Genomic DNA, 17995 nt, shown 5'->3' on the forward strand with positions numbered 1-17995 from the left:
TCTTTTCTTTAGTTACACCACAAGGCTGAGAACCCGGAAAGCTGGTGGTGTGAAGGTGAAAAAAGGAACCTGAAAGGATTCAAAAAAGAAGTTTTCTAAAAAGAGACTGGGTCTAGTTTAAACCCAATTTTAATTTACTTTTAAAATTATTAAAAAGATTTGGTTTAAAACACACAAGAAACAGTCTGAATATACACCTTCCACAGCAACCTTTGCAACTTGAACCTAAGAGCTAGTGCAGAGAACTAGAAAACAAAACAGACTAGTTTATTTCCAAAGCCCTCCCCTTCAAGACTCTACACACCTGAGTTAGGTATGTAATAGTGTAGTTGATTAACGGATAAGCAAAAGCTTATACATTAATGCTATAGACTACATGCATTTCCCTCCCCCCCCCCCTTGCCAGTACATTTTTTAGCATGCTGGACAGCAGCCCAGCTCAGTCCTGGCTTGCGCAAGGTCCAAGATCTGCTGAGGCTCTGCATTTAAAGTGTAATTAGGAGCCAGGCGGGCAGGCAGCCCGATTCAGTTCCGACTCACACCAGACAGGGGCTGCTGCCACCTTGTGCTTCTGCCTCTGTATCAGAGGCAGCAGCGTGGGGCAAGAGGCAGCCAGGCCATGAGGGGAACTGTTTTTTAAACTGGCTCCCTTTGTGGACCAGCTCCCTCCTACCATCCCGTGCCACTGCCTCCGATACAGAGGTAGCAACGTAGAGCGGCAGGGGGCTCCTCAGGAGAGAGGTCAGAGCACACTGGCTGCTGTTCCCACCCCCAGGGACTATAGAATAGTCGAGTAACCAAGAAGAATTCATGAGGTTAATCGACTATTCAATTAACCAATATTTAATATCCCTAACCTCAGTCCTGGCTTGCATCTCAGATCTTATCAGATTCCCTCAGGCCCCCATTTGTTTTCACTCCCATTCTCACCTCTGCACCTTCCTCTGGAGTGCCCACAGACATGGAGCAACTTCTCACTACCACTATGGTAATTCCCCACAGCTATCCTCATAACAAACCCTCCTGAAGACTTGCTTTTTTCTGCAAGGTCCTAGGAGACTAAGCCATCACTCAAATGCCTTTAGCACTTCAACATTTAATTTCAATCATATACTTTTCTCTGGCTTTCCCCCCCGTGTTTTTTATCTGAGTCTTTTAGACTTGCAAGATCTTTGGGGGCAGGAACTGTACTTATTTGTGCATTACGCATCAGAAAGTATTCTCAATGCTCACACTGTCAAAACTGAGAAACGCAAAAGAGTAAAAAACCAATATAACTGAGCAAAGCAAGTTAGAGTTTTAACATATTAAGTGTTAATGATCTTAGATCAGGTTAACACCACAGGAGGGAAAGGGTTAATCTAAAATAGTTTTATTACCTAACTGCATCACATCCTTTCAGATGTTTCTGCCAAAGTACTTAAAAAATGTTTTTTAATCTTTACAATCTTTTATTCTTAATTCACAATCAGAAGATAAGTCTCCAAATGAACCTTAATTCTTAAATTGAAGCACATGGAACTCTTATGGTTTCCAAGATTATGCAGCAGGACAATCCAAGACCTTTCTTAGTCTTCACACCAAGTTTTGGGCAATGGCCAACACTTTAGAGAACTCTCCTTCGTGCTTCCGCAGGATCAAGGGTATTGGGGTTTTTATTCTAGTCCCAGTTGGGTTTCCATTGTCTTCAATGAGCACTACATTGTTGGAATCAAATCTAGGTGTCATGCAAGGGCCAGGCCTCCTGTGACCTACAATTAAAGCCTTTTTCTTTTCTCCTTTGATAGCCAGGAGAATTTTATCTCCCACTTTACCAACTCCACTCTTGTTATACACATGGATGCATTTGGGTGGCCGATGGTATGGCGTGTTCCCCAAGGTGCTGTTGTCCACCACTCGCACGCGGGTCATTTTCTGTATTGCGCTGCATGCGCCAGTGATGCTGGGAAAAGAGAAGTAAGAATGCTAGACAGAGATTCTCAAACAATTCTTAGGGATCAAGAGCAAAGCCAGCACAGTATAAAACTGATACATGAGCTTGTAATAAGGAGTCAGTGAGAAATACATTCTATACTGGTCATACATTACTGCATGGAAAGTGTTCTTTGAAAGTCAGGTGCTACTTTGGGCTTCATGTACAATTTACTAAATGTAAACAAATTATTCAGGCTAAATTTTAACAGGGTATTCTGAAATATAACTAACACCCTGGTGAACATGCAGCCCATCAAGGTTCTATGTCTGGCCTGCAAGGCATTTTGTTTATCATTGCCCATGCATGGGGTTGCCAGATTCTACTGGTTTCTGTCCATGTAGTTTTGCTCCTATCAGTATTACTAAAGTGACACACAGGTGAAGCAAGGGCATGGTAAGTGAGTTGCATGCTGCTTGTATACAACACTGACTGTAAGAGCTATGTGCTCCCCCTTTATCCAATCAAAGCACTGCTATGATTCAATTAGCACATCCCACAAATTTTAGCTATGCAAGCACAGTTAGCAAAATTATCCTATCCCAGGGGACAGTTTTGGCTGCAACAATCTTGCTTCCCACTGAGATGGAGGGCGACTCATAAAGCCCACTCACTAGATTACGTTGCCCATCGTTGCCTCAAAACATGACACTGCAGAGCTTCATGTTTACTTCACCCTTTAGAACCTCCACATGCAAGGTGTTCAGTTTAAAAGTGAAAGGATTTGGGGTTTGGTTTTTTAGTCAGTGCCAAAAACAGCACCAGGGACTTGAGAATCAAACTGAGCTTTTTGTTTCATGCATGTCTTCATGAGTAATAAAGGTTCTATATATACTACATTCTCCCTTCAAGAGACATCTGTGAAGCCCCACTGCCGTCTGCAAATGCGCACAGGTGCCACTTAGGTGGAACTTAAAGGAAAATTCTCTTCATAATTCAAAATAAGGAACAGAGCATGAACTGGCCAGAGACGGGCAACCAGGCCAGAGCAGAGATGGCCCGCCTCCCGGTCCACCCCTGCTTTTTTTTTTTTTTTTTTTACTTTTGTTATTCCCATGAATTGCAGAGGGGCCAGGCAAAAATCGCTCGTTCAGGACCAGTCAAGTCCCCAAGGTGCCAGACCAGGGAAGTCCAATCTGTTGTTAGTTACTGAATTACACATGGTCACTCAAAGAAGTTCATGGTGAAAGGCCAGCCTATCCACTCAGGCTCTCCCTAGTTTTACAGATTATTGTAACAACCACAAGATCTCCCTCATTCTCTCTTGAACATAAAGGATTTATGCACATAAATTTGTCTCCCACCCTCCTGAAAGGAGTGGTACACAAACTTCCAGACTCATCAAGTACAGCAGGGGGATGTTAAATTTAGCTTAATCAACAACTGACTAGTCAATAAGGAGAGGGAGCCACAACAGGGTTAGCTCCTGGGCGGGGCGGAGGGAGGGGGGGGGGGGAAACGACGACCTGCTAACCTCACTGCAGCTCTGCCTTTTAAATATATTAAGAGCCTGCTCTTAGATGTGAGCCAGGACACCTGATTCCTGGCTCATGCCAGGTGTCGTCCCCCCCCCCCCCCACTGCACTTCTGCTTTTTAAATGTATTAAGAGCTGGCAGGTTCTTGGTTTGACAAGATTTGTTCTTTATAAATTCATGCTGGCTGTTACCTATCACCTTATTATCTTCCAGATGTTTGCAAATGGATTCCTTAATTACTTGCTCCATTATCTCCCTGGCACAGAAGTTAAACTGACTGATCTGTAGTTTCCTGGGCTGTTCTTATTTCCCTTTTTATAGATGGGCACAATATTTTCCCTTTTCCAGTCTTCTGGAATCTCTCTCGACTTCCATGATATTTCAAAGATGATAGCTAAAGGCTCAGATACCTCCTCTATTAGCACCTTGAGTATTCTAAGATGCATTTCATCAGGCCCTGGTGACTTGAAGACATCTAACTTATCTCTAAGTAATTTTTAACTTTTTTTTTAAACTTCTAAACCTACCATATGCCTTTGCCTTTCTAATCTTTTCCCTGCATACTTGCATTGTTTACTTGTATTCATCCTTTGTAACTGTACATAGTTTCCACTTTTTATATGACTCCTTTTTTATTTTTAGGACATGTAAGATCTCCTGGTTAAGCCAAGGAGGTCTCTTGCCATACTTTCTATCTTTCCTATGCAGTGGAATAGTTTGCTTTTGGGCCCTTAATAATGTCCCTTTACTACAATGATGGGCGTGACGTGAATGACTAATAAAGAGTCCATTTATTATACTAACACTCCCCTTGCAAACTTAGGCTTTAATACACATTCAAATTTAAAGCATTTTAAGACATCAGTGTGGCTACGGCACCAATGCTCTAGGTCAGTGGTCGCCAACCAGTCGATCGGGATCTACTGGTAGATCTTGGAGCCTCTGACAGGGGATTCCGACTGGTTTGGCAAAGTGGCTATCAAGCACTGGCACTTCAGCTGAGTCCCCAGAGTGCTGTGCATCTCCTGCTCTTTGCTGTGGAGCTGTCCCTTTCAGGATCCATAAGCTTTCTGTGCAGTGCAGGAGAGGGTGCGGTGCTCACGCCAAGGTGCCCCCTCTCCCACTCTGTATCCTATTTCCACAGAGCAGAGAGGGGGCACAACAGGACTTGGGATGGAGTTTGCTGGCTGCTTTTGAGAGTGGTACAGGGCCAGAGCAGGGGTGAGCCTGCCTTAGCCCCACTGCTCCACCACTAAGGCGCTACCTGAGGTCAGCGGGGCCCCGCTGGAGCCTACATCCTGAAACCCTACCCCAGTCATGAACCCCCTCCTACACCCCAAACTCCTGCCCTAGCCTGAAAACCCCTGTATCCAAACACCCTCCCAGAGCCTGCACCTAGAACCCCTTCTGGTACTCCAACTGCCTGGCCCAGGCTCAGCTCAGAGCCCCCCTGCACTCCAGATCCCTTAATCCAAGACCAGAGCCTGTGCCCCAATGCCTGTTGAAAAGGAGGGAGGATGGAGTGAGCTGGGGGTGGGGCCTCGCAGAAGGGGCAAGGGTGTTTGGGTTTGAGGTAGATCTTGGATTGCACTTAAATTCAAAAAAGTGATCTCCTGCTTAAAAAGGTTGGAGACCACGGCTCTAGGTAAACCACCTCCACAAAGGGAGTAGCTAACAGTGCGGGGAGACTTTACACTGGCACTTTACAGAGCCATAACTTGCTGCACTTGGGGAGTTCACACCCTAGCCAGAAAGTTACAGAGCAGTAACTTGCAGTGTTGATAAGCCCATCTCTAATCAATCCTGCAATGAATACTGTGTTGGTGGCTCCACACATCCACACACAGCATATTGCAGGATCGAGGTCTTAAAGACTAGTCAATACGTTGCAGTGTATGAAATTAATAAATGAGACTTTAAATTCCTAGAGGCAGGGACTGGCACTTTAAAAGAAAAAGAAAGCTACATAAGGGACACAGTCAAGATACAAGGAAAGAATTTTTAAAATTATTTGTGGTCTAAATACTACACAATCAACACCTGAAGAATTCTAAGCATGTAACTTGACTTTTCACCACTCGGGGCTTTGTTATCTTTTCTGCAAATCATATTCCAGGTGGCAAAAGTAACAAGGCAGCTTTACCTTCTGCTCACAAACCCCGATCATGCAATCAAATAGATACAAGAACTCAGTACACAGCCACAAGATCTGATCATTGGATCAGGCCCACAGCCAGTATCATGTCTTGACTGTCAGGCACCAGCATACATTGTTGTATTTGGATTGCTTAGGCAATCTTCTGAATGTCTTTTCATGGATTGTAATTACAATGTTTCTATGACACTGATTTTATATAAAATTAGAATCATGACATTTTGTGTTTGAGATACTAAATGTCCCTTTAAACATGAAAAATACTCAGTTTAAGAAAACAACAGGCATTTCAATAAATTCCGCTTACAGTATTTGAAAAGTACCTGAAATGTCGCTGCTCAACTGCTCTGTTTACTTGGGTTAACAGCAAGCCCAGTCGCCTACTCAAGAAAGCCATTGAGATTCTGGTGACAAGCCCTGCATGAGAAACAAGAGAATTGTGGATTCTGGAAAATGGATAGTGCTGATTTCAAGGGTTTTTTTGTTAAGTAAATCATAGGCTAGAACGCCAAAGACACATTTGGGATGTACAAATATTGTACTCTGAGCATACATTACTTGAGTGCTGACAGCATCCCCAGCATTGGACAAACCAGAGCAACAGTCCCTGTTTGAATCCAACAACCAGTACAACTCAGGCATATTGCAGTGGCAGTAGTAAGTTCAATATCACTACAGTGCAGTTTTCTACCTACGGGGAAATATATCATCTTAGTGCATTTTCCCTCAATGCAAGCCATAAACCATTAATTTTTGGAATTGTGGCCCTGCATGTAGAAAACATAATCTCTATGTAAGAGACTTTATGCAACCATTAACATCTATTAAAATTCTCCATAAAAACAAGAACCAAAACGGAAAAAGAAAATTCTGATTCCTTTAATGCAGGTTTAAATAAAAAAAAAATCTGTGAGTTTGTGGATTGCAAGAGTCAAGTCACTAGAAAACATGAAAGGAATGAAGCTCAAATTCCCACTGATCAATGGTGTTCCAAATCTTAGAGAGCAGCAAGCACTCCTCTAGTTTGTAGACCCCAATGCTATTTTCAGACAATATTTCCCCACTTAGGGTGTCCACAGGACACAATCCCTATAACTCAAAGTTCTTTCAGGAGACACAGCACTGAGTAGTAATGCCATCCTTCAGTTCCTGCAGCATTCCGAACTCTTATAGCCTTTTGTAAGACTTAGGCATGAATTTATCAGATACCAAAAATGCAAAACTAGATTCCCTGACTTTCTCCCAGACCTATATTTTAGGCACCTTTATTTCTTTGCATCTATGACCATACGGTATAACTAGATTATTTTAAACAAGACTCCCTTTTGCCTCTCTCCTTCCTGAACTAACACTTAAAATACAAAAAATGCTTTTTCCTTCTCCCCCCCCCCTTCCCCCACATTCCCTATGTATTTAGAAACTGGATCTTTATTAACTCCATTCATCTGAAGTGGGTTGTGCCCACAAAAGCTCGGGATACCATTTACATGTTTTGTTAGCCTCTAAGGTGCTGCAAGACTATTTGTTGTTTTTTAAGTTTTTCCAGTTACAGACTAACTCGGCTACCTCTCTGAAACCTTAAAATACAACGAGGAGTCCTGTGGCACCTTAAAGACTAGCAGTTTTATTTGGGTATAAGCTATCATAGGTCAAAAACACTTTGTCAGATGTGGCAGAAAGATTAATGTTGACCTTGCCTAGCTACATCAAGGTTAAGACTCTCTATGCCTTGACTCCACTGGGATTTTACAGCCAGATTGCTTCAGTTGCCTAACCCTAAACACATACCTTTCCTGGCACTGACGACACAGACTTTGTCCCCAGTTTTGCTAACCATCTATATGCTCAGTTTTACTTAATGAAGTGAAAGTAAGTCAGGGATGGGCAAGATACCTCTCACAGGCCAGATAAGGCCCATCAGGCCACCGGATCCAGCCCATGGCCGACCCTCCCGGGCCCCATAGGCATGCAACACAGGGCTGCTCCGTGTGAGACTCTATTCTGGAGGGAGAGAGAAGCTTCAGGTCATCTCCATGCCCCCAGACTAATCCTCAGCTCCTATTAGTCAGGAACAACCAGCCAATAGGAACTGACCCCACCCAATCTCTCAGCTCCTAGCGGCCAGAACAACCAGACAATAGGAGCTGAGAGATTTGGCCTGGGAATGGGGGCAGCGCAAGCCTCTCCCCTCTCGCAGAATGAAGAGCCACGCAGAGGGAGGAGGCTGCATTTTCAATGCTTTGGTGCTGCAGTAGGCAGAGAGCCCATCCTGCCTTGGGGGGTGCTACAGGGCTGCTGGCTGGGAGATGCTTAGGTAAGCGCCTCCCAGCCAAAGCCTGACTCTGGCATCCTTGCCCCTCCTGCACCCCAACTCCCTCCCCTAGGTCACTTTCCAAACCCTCTGCCCCCTGCACCCAGGTCACAACTCCCTCCCAGACCCTGTACCCCCCCTTCCCCCGGCCAGAATCCTCTCCTGCACCCATACTCCCTCCCTGACCTTACACCTCAATTACCTGACCAGGTCACAACCTCCTCCTTCACCCAAACTCCCTCAGACTTCACTGTCTCCTACACTCCAGTCCCTTACCCCACGTACCCTTCTGCACCCAACCTCCATCCTAGACCCCACACCACCTCCACAGAAAAGTGTGGCCCTTGACCACTTTTTAAAGTCTTGGAGTGCCCCCCCACCAAAAATTATTGCCTACCCCTGAATTAAATACACACACAACTCCAGAGCCTCTGTCTAGGCCATGGATCTTTCCAACAGAAGGCATCAATGAGAAATACCAGTGCCTGTCTGCCTCTTATGTTTCACGCTCTCTGTTAAACTCTACACTTCTTATCTTTCAGTGGTGGCTGGATGCAGGATGATGCCTGCCAGGGGGAAAAAGTCACTAATGAGATTTAAGATGACTGAGGAATCTGATCCATGTTCTACACATTTTTCCATATATAATACGATGAGTGGGTGCAGGGAGAGAACACAACAGCTGGCTGGGATACAGTAGACTTCCTTCCTCCTCTGCCATTTCTTAGCACCTTGAGCAAAGTGATTCTTTTCATAACAGGCTGAGGCTTGGTGCAAGATGGGACGCCACTGCGGTGTATTGCCAGCCAGCTCTTTCCAATTCATGGGGTCAAGCCTCCCTTCTTAAGACATACTTTCAGGTGTCTTTGTGGAGTTTCCTCTCTCCCCCCATGAGTCCTCTTATGACTAGGATGAAAAAAGGGCCCCATTCTCAATCCATACTGGTGTTAAGCAAGGCTGTGTTGTTGACCCCAACCCTTTTTTTCTGACTTGCCATGATCTTGATTCTTATTTGTGACCACTTTTCTTCTGAAATTCAGATTGAAGAGCTGGAGGTCCATGCAATACTCAACCTGTGACACCTTCATTCTAAAACGTAGGTAACCGGGACTGTTATTACTGATCTTCAGTATGCTGAGAACTGTGCTCTCCTCACATACATGGAGGCTGACTTGCAATCCACTCTAGTTCTCTTCTCAGGTGCCTATCACAGCCAGGGACTTTCCCTCAACACTAGGGATGTTAACTAGTTATCCAGTTTAACCAATTATCCAATAAGCATTAGGTTTACCAGAATGCTTACTGGAAAACCGGTTTCACAGCCAACCACAGTAGGCTCAAGCAACCCTGGCTGAGTTCAGTCTGCTATGGGGAGCGGCAGGCAGGGCTGTGCCTGTGTCGGCCAGCGGGACCCTGCCTGCATCAGGGTGTCAGACAAGAACCCCAGCTGCTCCGACTTAGCATGGGGTGTTCCAGCATCCCAGCCTCAGCTTCATGGGGCAAGCAAGTGGGTCTCTAGCCCCTGCCAGCCAAAACCACTGTCAGTCGGACTTGGCGCAGGCATGCCAGCAGGAAACCACCTCCTCCACCCTGTGTTAGAGCAGCAGAAGCCAGGAGGGTGTTTAACTAGTTAAATAACTAAAATGTTAGTAGTTTAACTAGTTAACTATTTAAACTCTTTTACATCCCTACTCAACTGTGAAGATTCAGGTGCTCCACCAGCCTACTCCAGCACAAGTCTCTCCTCCCCCTTCCCCCACAAATTGTCATTGGTGGTGAACTCCTGGAAAACACTGAGCATTTCATTGGCTAGCCATTGGTTCATGGAAAGCTGCTGGATGCTTCTAACCCCAAAGCCTCTGTGTGGCGTAAAATTACCCGGCCACTGACACAATACACACTCTGCATTATTCAAGTGGACAGTATTCAAGAACTGTGTGATCAGTATTCCATCTTTATAGCAATGCTGAAAGAGTCTTCCATTCCCTCTTTCCCATCACATTCCACTAGTCTTAACACTCCCTTTAATCTGAAATGCCCTGCAATTTAGCTACTGCAGTGAAACACACCTTGCACTTACTACTACATAAACAGCAAATCCCCAGGGAACAACAGGTAAGCAGTTTTTTGGTCAATAGTACTGGGTGCCAGACACTCCTGAGTTAAGATTTAGCTCTGATATAATCTGGGTAGCGTTTAACAAGTGATCTATCCTCCCTGCCTTTTTTTCTCCATCTTAATCCCAAGGGGTAGATTTATTTTTTTACTATCTGTGTGGCTGTATAAAAAGCTGGGTTTAAATACACATTTAACAGTCCTTATAAAACACTGAAACTTATCCCATCAGTTGAGCACAGAACAAGTCAACACTCCAGAGAGCTGTTCCCTCATGCTGGCAAATCTTCAAAGCAGGACAGAGAGGAGGAGACAGCATTTGGTACATTCTGTTAGAACAGTAACCACAAATGTATGAACAACAAATTGACTTAGTTTACTTAAATTAGCTTTCCACTGTCATCTCTGTTAATGTTTCAGTGCTTTGACATGTATTTGTAAAAGGTTCTTCCCAGCCCCTCTCAAGCATTCATTTGGGCAGTTCCAAGAGCTACTCACCTATAGCTGCTACTGCCCAATCAGCACACAAGAGTATGTTATCTAGGCTAGGCAAGGGACTATTAAACAGTAATATTTAAATATTAGCATTCTTCTGACTGTTGAATCATTCATGTTAGTATAGAAAAGGCATCTTCTTGTAGCTACTGTTGAAAACAGACTCAAGACAGCCACCAAACCAAAAGCCAATTTCACACAGTGTAGCATTTATATGTCAAGAGCGGCTGCCTTATCATAGAAATGCTCTATCAGAGGCAACAAGTGAGGGGGGCGGGGGAGCAGGAGCCAGTGCTAGGGAGAGCTGGCTTAAAAGCCAGTTCCCCCCAGCACTATTGCGGCAGTGCTGCCTCTCTCCCCATTCCCATGCTGCTGTCTAAAGACAGCAGCACAGAGGGAAAGGAGTCAGGGAGGCTGCCATGAAGGAGCCTCTGCGTGCAGCATGCCCAAGCCTGGCCTGCGCAGACAGGGGCTGCTGGACCCAGCGTGAGCCAGGAATGAGCAAGCCCGGCTCAGTGCCGGATCAGGCCAGGTCCAGGAGCTACTCCCGTTGCAGCTCGGCATTTAAAATGTAGTAATAGAGTAAAATGGAAAAAGAGGAAAATCCATTTTTAAGGGACACAATCCACATGACATCTAATCAGTTTGGAAAATGAGTTAGCTACTTGCTTCCTATGGGACCGCATGTAGTCTGACAATCACATTTTCCTATTTTTAACTTATTTTTCTGTCCACTATTGCCAAGTAAAAGGGCAAACATGGAAATCAACTACACACAAAATTGCTATTAAATGTGCAAAACAAATCTGAAAAAAAGGGGGAAAAACATCTTTGCTAAAATTGAGAGCGAGTAATCTTATTATTGATAGAGTAGCATCTAACATGACCATTCTTTCAAACTGAGACTGAAAAAGTCAAATTCTGGACACTAGGAAGAAATGAGTTCTTTATTCATCATTAAATTGAAGGTGATGAATTCAAGATGATATGCACAAAGCAAATGTCTGAACCTGCAGCAACAGTGTAAGGGCTTATTTATGGAAGGTCTGCAATGTGCTCAATGAGAGCCTACTGAGAGCTACAGGGGCTCAACCAATTAAGAGTTTTCTTCAAAAGGAAAGATGTGATTAAGAGTTTGTATGTGTTAAAAACACGGGAGATATTCATTACAAAGGCATAATTGGTTCTATATTAATAACAGACTGTAAAGCCAAGACTCACACAGAGGGAGTTAAGTCTTCTAGAATTCAGGATTTATGAATGGGACTGGTTATTAACCAGGGTATTTATTGGTTCAAGGCAGCAATAAAATTCATTACACCTGTCTTTCAAAAAGAAAAGAAGGAACAATTCTACTTTTACACAGTTTCCAAATGAATCACAAGAATTTGGAATTAGTTATAAGTAGGAATGTAAGAGTTTAACTGGTTAATCAATAAGCTGGTGCTTATCAGTTCTAGGTACTGTTAAACTCTACTGGATCTTACTTTCTAGTCCCCACAGGCTATGCACATATACATCTCAAATCTCAAAACATCTCTTTTAAATATTTGTGAGATCTAGCAGATAAGACAACAAACAGGAAGTCAGAAGACTGAGTTCTAGTCAAAGATACTGATTTGATTTCCTTCCCACTCCCCTCCCCCCAGTTCTGCCTTGTCCTTCCTTTATCTCTGCTATTATAGTCCATGATCCCTCACATTTCTGAGCCATCTCCAAGGTTTCCATGTTTTTCACTTACCTGAGGGCAGGTAACCAAAGCCCACAGTTAAGTGCAAAACATGGAGACCTGGAAAATGGCTCAGAAATGGGAAGGAGCATGGGCTATAATAGCAGAGATAAAGGAGAGAACGCAGAACTGGAGGGCAAAATCAAATCAGTATCTTAGATGCCTATATATAAATGCAAGAAATATGAGGAATAAGCAGGAAGAACGTGTTGATTTATTAGCACTACAAAACTATAACATAGTTGGTATCACAAAGACTTGGTGGGATAATATACACATCTGGAATATTGGCACAGAAGGGTACAGCTTGCTCAGAAAGGATAGGCAGGGAGGAAAAGCGAGGTGTTGCCTTATATATTAAGAATGAATGCAATTGGACTGAGGTGGAGATGGACATAGAAGACAGACTTGTTGAGTCTCTGGGTTAGGTTAAACGGAGTAAAAAAAATAAAATAAAAATAAAACAACAGTGACGTCATGCTAGGGGTTTACTACAGACCACCTACCCAGAAAAGGTGGATGAGGCTTTTCTTAAACAACTAACAAAATCATCCAAAGTCCAGGATTTGGTGTGATGGGGGACTTCAACTATCCCCCATCTGTTGAAGAACATATCTATCTGTTGGAAACTAGAACAGCAGGGCACATATTTTGTAATAAGCTCTGGTACTGCATTGGAGACAATTTTTTATTTCAGAAGGTGGAGAAAGCGACTGGGAGGAAGCTGTTCTAGATTTGATTTTAACAAACAGGGTGGAACTGGTTGAAAATTTGAAAGTGGAAGGCAGCTTGGGTGAAAGTGACCATGAAATCATAGTATTCATGATTCTAAGGAATGGTATAAGGGAGAACAGCAAAATAGAGACAATAGATTTCAGGGAGGCAGATTTTAGTAAACTCAGAGAGCTGGTAGGTAAGGACCCATAGGAAACAAGACTAAGAAGAAAAACAACTGAAAAGGGTGGCAGTTTTTTAAAGGGACATTATTAAGGGCTGCAAGCAAACTATTCCACTATGTAGGAAAGATCGCAAGTATGGCAGGAGACTACCTTGGATCAACAGGGAAATCTTATATGATCTAAAAATCAAAAAGGATTCATATAAAAAGCAGAAACTAGGTGAAATTACAAAGGATGAATACAAGCAAATGATGCATGTATGCAAGGGGAAGATTAGAAAGGCAAAGGCACAAGATGAATTCAAACTAGCTAGAGACATAAAAAGTAACAAGACAACATTCTATAAATATATTAGAAGCAAGAGAAAGACCAAGGACAGGGTAGGCCCATTGCTCTGTGAAGAGGAAGAAACAACAACAGGAAACTTGGAAACGGAAGAAGTGCTCAATGACTTATTTGTTTCACTTTTCACCGACTTTGATGATGAAGGAATGCCTAACATAGTAAATGCCAATGGAAATGGGGTAGGTTTAGAAGTTTAAAAATGTGTTAAAATTACTTAAAAATAAGTTAGATGTCTTGAAGTCACCAGGGCCTGATGAAATGCATCCTAGAATACCCAAAGGAGCTGATACAGGAGGCATCTGAGCATTTAGCTATTATCTTTGAAAAATCATGGAAGTCAGGAGAGATACCAGAAGACTGGAAAAGGGCAAATATAGTGCCCATCTATAAAAAGGGAAATATGAACAACCCAGGAAGCTACAGACCAGTCAGTTTAACTTATGTGCCAGGGAAGATAATGGAGCAAGTAATTAAGGAACCCATCTGCAAACATCTGTAATAAGGTGATAGGTAACAGCCAGCATGGATTTGTAAAGAACAAATCATGTCAAACCAATCTGATAGCTTTCTTTGATAACATATCAAGCCTTGTGGATAAGGGACAAGCGGTGGATGTGGTATACCTAGACTTTAGCAAGGCATTTGACATGGTCTTGCATGAACTTCTTATTAATAAACTCAGGGAAATGCAACCAAAATGGGCTTGTTTAGTTTAGAAAAGAGAAGAGAGAGGGGATATGATAGCGGTTTTTGGGTATCTAAAAGGGTGTTATGTGGAAGAGGGAGAAAATTGTTCTTCTTGGCCTCTGAGGCTAGAGCAAGAAGCAATGGGCTTAAACTGCAATAAGGGAAGTTTAGGTTGGACATTAGGAAAAACTTCCTGCCTGTCAGGGTGGTTAAACACTGGACTAAGTTGCCTAGGAAGGTTGTGGAATCTCCATCACTGGAGATATTTAAGAGGTGGTTAGACAGACACCAGACAATGCTTGGTCCTGCCATGAGGACAGAGGACTGGACTTGATGACCCCCTGAGGTCCTTTCCAGTTCTAGGATTCTAGTCTTAGCTCTACCGCTGACCTGTTATCTAACTACGGCTGTCTTCTCAGCAAAAGAAAAAACAGCTGTGTGTTTACACAAAGAGCTGAGTCAGCTGTCTCAATATAAAATTCTGCAGGAGACCAAGCTAGTTTTTACTCTAAGGGAGCTAGTTGAGGCCAATGTTAGGTCTGGGTACAGTTTTTATCAAGATAAAATCTTAGTCTCCACTGAAGTTTTACTGAGAAACAGCTACGATATTAAATTGTCTTGGTCCATTTCACCTTCAATTTTTTGCGCTTGTCTTCATTAAACATTTACCACCTTCACTACAGTTGGTTCAAGCATTTACATGGGTGCTGCCCCAACCCCTCTTATCAACATGGCTAGACGGATAATTGGTCTGGTCTAGTGTGGCCGTTCTTATGTTCTCAAGAAACAAAATTGTGAGTTATAATACACTTATGGAGTATCCAGCACAGACATACATGTTGTCTACCTTTTGTAGTTATACCATAAGTTCATTGACACAGGGAGTGTCTCTTACTACAGTGGTTCCAACTGCCGGTCCGCAAACCACTGGCTGCCGGGCCACGGCAGCTCTGGGGACTATGATACATCACCTAGCCAGTGCTCCCTCTGAGGGCCGCCCACCTCAACAGAGCCATGCAGTGGCAGCTCAGCTGCTCAAGAGTGGGGCCATGTGGTGGGCTGCTGCTGCCCCCATCCCAGGAGCAGCAGGGCAGCCACCATGTGGCCCTGGCCCTAGCTTCAGCCATTCCCCAGAGATGGAGCAGCCCCAGCCAGAGACAGAGCAGGAGCTGTGTGGTGGGAGGCCTGTGGCTGCTCTGGTGGCCCCGGCCAAAGCCAGAGTTGGAGCTGCTTGGTGGGAGGCCTGTGGCTCCTCTGGCAGCTGGGACCAGAGCCATGTGGCTGTGGCGGCTCCTCTGGCAGTCAAGGCCAGAGTTGCATGGCCCTGTGACATGACCCCCTATGGTAATGGGGCTCTAGAAATAGGAGGATGTCACTGGAAGGTCTGGGGGTCTCTATGGGGCAGGGACTGGCAGAGCTAAAGCAGGCTGTTCACAGCGGCTCTGGGGGGCAAAGCTTTTGGCGGACTGTCAATATTTTATCTTTATATTCATTACTCGCACAACGAATATGGAAATATGCAAATAAAATGTGACCAGTCCACCAAAACGTTGTGAATGGGTTTGCCGGTCCATGGTGTGCAGCACTAAAGTAACGGCCCCCAGTGTTGGTTGGGGATTAGCGGCACTAGTAAAGAATCACCAGGATGGCCACCCCAAGCCCCATCTAAACCTGAACAAAATGTCCCCTGGCCCGCCAGAAGGGTTACAAGAAAGGGCCGGGGCAGGTTAACAGAAAGGTCTTGCGGCAGGAAAGAGAAGCGGGACAGGCTCGGGGCTGCCACCAAGCGAAGGGGGGGAGGCCAATGAGCGGAGCGCGGGCCAAGCCCGAACCCCCCGGCATTTCAGAACAGCCCCTCCAGGCTGCTCGGTCCTGTATCCCCGTGGCGCCGGGACCCCGCCGAGAGAAGCGGGGCCTTTGCACAGCGCAGCCCCCCCCCCCGGGGCGCGACACCCCCGCCCGGCCGCGCAGGAGAGGAGCCCGGAGCTGCCTCCAGCCAAGCGCCCGGCCGCCCCCGACCCTCAGCGCCCCGCTCCAGGCCACGCTCACCCCGCACGGGCTGGGCCCCCACAATCACTCACAGGCTCCCGGGCCCTCGCTCGATCCCAGCACGCATGCGCAAGAGAGGCGCCTCTGAGAGATGAGGCAGGGAGGGACGGGCGTTCCAACCGGCCCGAGGGGAGGGGGGGGGCGCATGCGCACCAGCCTCTGGCGAGACGTCCTGGGAATAGCCCCTCCCACCCCTACTACCTCCTCCTCCTCCTGCGCAGGAGAGGCCACGCCCCCTCGCTCCTTGTCCCTCTCTCCGCCTACCAGTTCTGCCAGCTGAGCTAGCCAGTGGCTGGCGCGGGAGACTTGGCTGGTGAGGGGCCGGGGTGCCTCTTGTGGGTGGGTGCGGTGCCGCCCTCCCTGCTTCGGAGGGGCCAGCGGGAGCCCGGCAGAAGGAGAGGGGAGCCGGTCCGTGTCTGACCCTGGGGTAAGAGAGCCGCCCGGCACAGACATTGCAATGGCTTATTCCTTCCCCTTCCTCCGCCCCCTCCCCCGCCGCTCTTCCCTCTGCAGCAGCACCAGGGACCTGTCTCCAAGGCAGCCTGGAAATGTCTCACTCCTGCGTGCACCTCTCGCCGCCCGTGGGAACTGCTCTCCCCTTCCCTGCTCCGAGATCGGTTCTCCATAGAGCCGAGGGTGGCGCTGAGCCTGCCTCTGAAACAATGGTAGCGGGGTGGCTCGGGGCTCCCTGTGAGCCACCGCTAGGGAGGTGGCTCCCGCAAATGCCCCCGGGTGGTTTTCGACTCTGCCGGGAGCCCAGCAGCGGGCTAGGAGGCTGTCTCAGAGTAGCCCGGGCTGCCCGCAGACGCACGCCAGCCGTATCGGTGTGTCCCCGGCGACACTCGTTCCCCGTGTCGGTGGCGATTTTTGTTTTAATCGATCCAGCTCTGTCTGCTTGCAGCTTTCCCCTTCCCTCCCCCACGTCCCCATGTCAAAGCCGATTGGCAAAGGAGGCCACGTATTTTCCTGCTATTGAGGCTGGATGGTAGGACTGATCCGGGTTCATTGTCAGGCTCCGAGTGTACGTGAAGCAAGATGGCAAGAGGAGTGTTTCTTTGTTGCTCTCCGTTTTTGGTGGGGTGGGGTAGCGTGATGTGATGTGGGTTCGCGGTGCTGCAGTCTCGCTTTCCCTGGCGGAAGGTGTATTTGTGGGGAGTTGCTTCCTTCTGTTCCACAGTCCCACTCCAGAGCCGTTCTTCTTGGGAGATGACTCTGCAGTCGCCCTTCAAACTGCAGCAGTATTCCTGGGAGAGAGGCCTTGGAAGATCCAGGGCGCTGGAGGCAAAATCCACCGTCCTCCTCCTCAGTTAAAGGAATCTCTTTGAATCCACTCTCCTTCCCCTGGGAGCAAAAGGACTCCCTTGCTTCTGTTCAGTAGCTCATTGTCTGTCAATCTGCCCGATTCTTCTTTTAATGGAGCCTGGCTGGACTGAAAAGGCTCTGAGACAATGTGAATGTAGCCACACACAAAAAAAAACCAGCTGGGGCAGCTAGGATCTCTGTCAGAGATGCTTTCTTCTGTCTGGTTTTGAGGAGGAAGGGGGGCTATTTTTGTCAGCTCAAGCAAAGGTATAAGGAAATTATTTTGCCTTAGACTAGATTACACCTCCTAAACCCTTTTATCTGCTGCATGCTGACATCAGCTATTCACTTGCTTACTTCTTTTCCCCAATCCTTTCCTCTTCTCTCCTTTTACTAGTGCTTCACCACCACTACCACCTCCTCCACTTCCTCCTCACTTTCTACCAGGATGTGTTTCTCC

General features: G+C 46.0%; 2 protein-coding genes across 4 annotated transcripts in view; one reads left to right on the forward strand and one right to left on the reverse strand.

Annotated features, from left to right (window-relative positions):
- Positions 1-1356: 1356 nt before the first annotated feature.
- MRPL14 (mitochondrial ribosomal protein L14) lies at positions 1357-16421 on the reverse strand. 2 transcript variants are annotated; one of them, XM_006126512.5, is made up of 3 exons: positions 16266-16421; positions 5927-6020; positions 1357-1942 (listed from the first exon to the last, which is right to left on the reverse strand). In XM_006126512.5, exons 1-3 carry the CDS (start codon positions 16378-16380, stop codon positions 1576-1578), a joined length of 576 nt encoding a protein of 191 aa, XP_006126574.4. In that variant the 5' UTR covers positions 16381-16421; the 3' UTR covers positions 1357-1575. The 2 variants fall into 2 exon arrangements, with proteins under 2 accessions (XP_006126574.4, XP_006126575.1); XM_006126513.5 differs by having other exon boundaries at positions 16234-16372.
- Positions 16422-16496: 75 nt separating this feature from the next.
- Positions 16497-17995, forward strand: part of TMEM63B (transmembrane protein 63B) — a 97940-nt gene continuing 96441 nt past the window's right edge. The window contains exon 1 of one of the 2 annotated variants that reach the window (XM_075925037.2): positions 16497-16660. The gene's annotated coding sequence lies outside the window, so the exon portion shown is untranslated. The remainder of the gene's footprint in view (positions 16661-17995) is intronic. The other variant, XM_075925034.2, reaches the window with a different exon arrangement.

The sequence above is a fragment of the Pelodiscus sinensis genome, chromosome 3 (assembly GCF_052426305.1).
Source record: "Pelodiscus sinensis isolate ZL-2025 chromosome 3, ASM5242630v1, whole genome shotgun sequence".
NCBI lineage: Eukaryota > Metazoa > Chordata > Testudines > Trionychidae > Pelodiscus > Pelodiscus sinensis.